This window comes from Myxocyprinus asiaticus, chromosome 24, assembly GCF_019703515.2.
Source record: "Myxocyprinus asiaticus isolate MX2 ecotype Aquarium Trade chromosome 24, UBuf_Myxa_2, whole genome shotgun sequence".
NCBI classification, from domain to species: domain Eukaryota; kingdom Metazoa; phylum Chordata; class Actinopteri; order Cypriniformes; family Catostomidae; genus Myxocyprinus; species Myxocyprinus asiaticus.
In genome coordinates, this window is record NC_059367.1 from 15482270 (window position 1) to 15486730 (window position 4461).

Below are 4461 nucleotides of genomic sequence, written 5' to 3' on the forward strand. Positions count from 1 at the left end.
GCGCATAGCTTGTCATCCACCCATAAACAATCAGACGAATTGGAGCAGGTTGCAAAGAGTACATTTGTGTCGTTTACATACAGTATGCTATATGTTAGGAGTATTGTTAGCTATGCCAAAAACGTGAACAGAGATGTTTGGAATTCCTGACAGAGAAAACATAAACCCCAGAGAAGTGACTATATAGAGTAATAACGGCTATACAAAGAGAAACCTCAGAATTCACACGTAGGCAGGGAGAGACTTCACTTAAAAAAAAAAAAAAATTTTTTAATAACATTTCGATTCAACCCCGTTTTGGGAGGATATAAAATAATAATAATAGACAACCTAGTGTAATTTACATATGAACAAACAAAAACAAACAAGCAGACAGACAGACAAGCAAACGAATAGCTAACTAAATAAATAGTATACTAGTGTTTTAGATCACGATTTGTGTTATTTAAAGAGCCTCTGCCGAATACCATAATAAGTTACTGATGGCGTTTTGAATTGGTAATAAAATGCAAATAAATACAGAATTTACAAATAACATAAAATATCTAAATAAGTGGAATTAACTGCATTCTCGTCTGTGTATAGTAAATTGAGGACTCATTTTTAGTTTGAATAATTAAACTAATTTGCCCCTAATGCTGCTGTACAAATTTGTGAATGATCACTGATGTTTGAGAGATCTTAAATGTTTCTATTTACAGTGTCATTCAACCTATTATTTATTCATTGAATACATTTTCATTTGTTAATTACTTTTGACGGTAACGAATTTATTATTTGTATTTATTTTGAATGTATCTATCTCTGTTAGCCTAAAGGACATCCACCTCGAGATTTAATGCAAAGAATAATTCATAAAAAAAATTTTTTTAAAAATCTTTTTTTTCTTTCTTTAATATATTTGCTATATTAATCACTCTTGAAAATAGGCTATTGTTACTAATAGACTATGGGTAATTTCTAACCACCATTACTATCGTATGCATTGTGTCCAATGTTATATTGATATTTTGAACAATATCAGAAAATAAAAAATGCAGTGTAATAAGCTACCAAAAGTTATTTAGTAATGGATTTGCAGTTTATTTGTTGTCCTATCCTAGAAGAATAAATCATGCGGAATTTTACCTGTTTTACGGCTTTTGTTTTTTGTTTTTTTTTGTTTTTTGCTGTATTTCTCGTGTGTTTTTGGCATTTGTCGAGATTGTCAGTTAAATAGAAGATAACACGCAGTTGATATACCTTCTCTCCTGTGCTGCTTTTCTCGGCTCTCAACTTCCAGTTGTTCCTGGATACTAACATGCTGGTGGTCACGTGATTGTGGTGCCTGGATAAATAGTTTTTGAGAGCCGCAAGGCGGTATACTTGGAGTCTCATTCACGCACCGCGCTACGGCTGTACACGCTACCAAATTCTCGAAAAATGAAAACAACCCCTTTAGTTGAGGTATAGTTAGAGTGCTCTTCGTATTATCTTAATGTTTATATTGCATAGGCACCAACGACACTACAGCTATAGAAATCAAGGTCTTAACTGAGTGTCCAGTTCGACTTGAATGTACTTTGAGGTCTGGACAGTTATTGTGTTATGCAAGTCTAGTGTGATTCTTTCGAGGGTTTGCAGTTGCATAAGATACATTTTCTATGCGGCTTTTTGACGTGAAGAAAATCTCTTCGTGGCTCTTGGAGGACGAGGAGTTTTGTTTGTCCTGGGCACACGAGTGACTTTAGAGGACACACTGCTTGTGGTGGGTGTTACACGAGACTGGACACGGAACGCGAGAGAGGAAGACAAAAAGACTCTCCAAGAATGACTCTGGGGACGGACATGTCGGACAGTTCTGCTCTGTCCGACGACGTGGACATCGATGTTGTTGGGGGTGATATTGTAAAAGAGGGTAAATATCTTCACCATCATCACAGTTTTCACTTGGATAACGACTCCGATGACAATCTGTCGCAAAATGCGGGGGAGGGCGCAGTCTCTCCGAGTCAAAGCAGTTCGGACTGTCCGGCTGACCGGGTCGGGCCACGGGATGAAAACAGGACTGGGGAATTGACTGGGGATAAACCGGGGAAAAATGCATTGGTAAAACCCCCTTATTCCTATATAGCACTGATAACCATGGCTATCCTGCAGAGCCCGAAGAAGCGATTAACTCTAAGCGAGATCTGCGAGTTTATCAGCAACAGGTTCCCGTATTACCGGGAGAAATTCCCTGCGTGGCAAAACTCTATCCGTCACAACCTGTCTCTAAATGACTGCTTTGTCAAAATCCCCCGTGAACCCGGTAACCCGGGCAAAGGCAATTACTGGACCCTGGACCCAGAGTCCGCCGACATGTTTGACAATGGGAGTTTTTTGCGCAGAAGGAAGCGCTTCAAAAGACACCAAACCAATGAGATCTTTAGGGACGCAGGGGGATTTTTACCTGGCTTTGGCTACGGACCTTACGGTTACAATTACGGCATACAGCTGCAGAATTTCCACGCGCATCACCCCTATCACCCGCACCACCCGGCAGGCACGTTTCCTTTCCAAAACGCGCCTTGTGCTCTCCCAACGCCTTCTTCAATATTCTCCACGCCACACTCCTTGCCTTCGTTTTTAGGTACCGAGCTGAGAAAGCCATTCTATCCCCAACTCAGCCCGACTCTTCCTAGTCTGGCGCCACTAAAAACGGACATTAATGCTCCAAGTCGACCGTCCTTCTCTATAGACAATATAATTGGTGCGGCTAGCTCACCAGCTTCGCCTTATGCCGCACAACCTGGTGGACAGGCTCAGATCTTGGCTATGCTGACTCCCTCACTTGCTTCGGCCACGAACCACTTGAATCTAACACAAGAAGCGATGATTCAGCCTGGCACACATACATTCTCGAGCAAAACGCCAAGCCTTAACAATAGCCATTTCTAGACTGGCAGCAAACTGAATGTGCCGCAGTCCAATTTAATATGGTTGTTTCGTCATTTGCAAAGGTAGGAAATTAAAAAGCCGCCCATTTCATGTTTCTGAATTCTTAAATACAAGGGTGATTAAGTTAATTTATGAACTGTAAATATGGGAGATTTTAACACGAGGAACAGGCTAATAGGAGGAAATTAAGACCATGTATATAGTAAGCTAAGAATGAGGTTGAGATTTCACCTTTGGACGGCCAGTGGACCTTTGCCGTTTTATCCAGAAAGTTATGTTGTATACTCATTGACATGGAAATATCCTCTTTGGCCGACTTAAACGAAGATTGTTTTAATTATTTTATTGTTTTGTATATTTTGTGAGTTTGTGAAAAAGCACTGTCAATGCCAAGACTCAGGATTTACTTGTTTTGAAAGCACATTGCCAGAGACAATAGGGGCTGTAAATACATTACATAGTTAACGTCCCACTTCCCCTCGTTCTCTCAGACATATTCTGGTGAATTTATTCGTATTTTATTTCTGTTCATAGATAATTATTATGTGGTTTTTGGTGTAAATCGCATTACCTCTCTTTTTGTCTAACTCTTGTGCATACGTTAATACATATTTCATTATTTCATTGAAAATAATATGTGAAAAGAATATTGTTATATGTAAAGAGACAAAACAATGTCCATAGGTCATTTTTGTTGTAATGACAAGACAATAAATGTTTGTGAATTTTGAAGATGTTTTCGTTAACTTCTTTTCGCTTAAGAATTCGATCAGGCCCATCGACCTGCAGCCTAATTGAATTAAGGTGTATAACGCTTTTACACAAAATGCAGTGTTTAAAAGTTCAATACAGCGTTTAAAGTCCAATTATGAAAGTTGGCTGTAACCGCATTATTTTGTGGTTTATTGTTGTTTTGATTTATAATCATTTTGCCAACGCAAGCACGTGCACAGAGGCCTAACAAGACGATGGTCTAAAACACCCAACACGAAAGTCAAATAATATAATATGTTTGCTTTGTGTATATTATTTTTCCCCTGCCACACACTATATTACTCCTTAAGGTTTTAGGTTAAATAGGCCTACATCTTAATGAGAGAGAGAGAGAGAGAGAGAGAGAAAAAAAAACAACATGATGTGATATTTTCACACCATATATTCAGTACATTGAGGGCCCAAGGCACATGTTTTCTCTTGTGTGGCGCTTTGAGCCATGATAATTGACCAGTTTCTGGCAAACGACAAAGAACATCAAGCAATGGGAACATCAGCGCTTGAAAGCCTATAATTGAATGTGAGGGTTCTACATGGATACCCACGAAGTCTTTAGAGGATTCGTTGCTAATTTGTGGTAGCTTTTTTTTCATCTGGAATCTAATCCATAATAATGCAGCTTTTTAGCCATTTGTTGATGTTGTCACTGAAGAAATTGTCCCTAAGGCCTGAATGGGCACCCAGCAAGTGGTCCCTAGCGAGACAAGCCACACACATTTGCTTCTGAAAGACGATCGTCTTAAAAGACTCTCGGTTGTCCGCTTTCAT

At 39.2% G+C, this 4461-nt stretch overlaps 1 protein-coding gene across 1 annotated transcript; it reads left to right on the forward strand.

Annotated features, from left to right (window-relative positions):
• The first annotated feature begins 1319 nt into the window (after nucleotides 1-1319).
• LOC127415242 (forkhead box protein D2-like) lies at nucleotides 1320-3651 on the forward strand. The gene has a single exon (XM_051653908.1). It carries the CDS (start codon nucleotides 1810-1812, stop codon nucleotides 2917-2919), a length of 1110 nt encoding a protein of 369 aa, XP_051509868.1. The 5' UTR covers nucleotides 1320-1809; the 3' UTR covers nucleotides 2920-3651.
• Nucleotides 3652-4461: the final 810 nt, after the last annotated feature.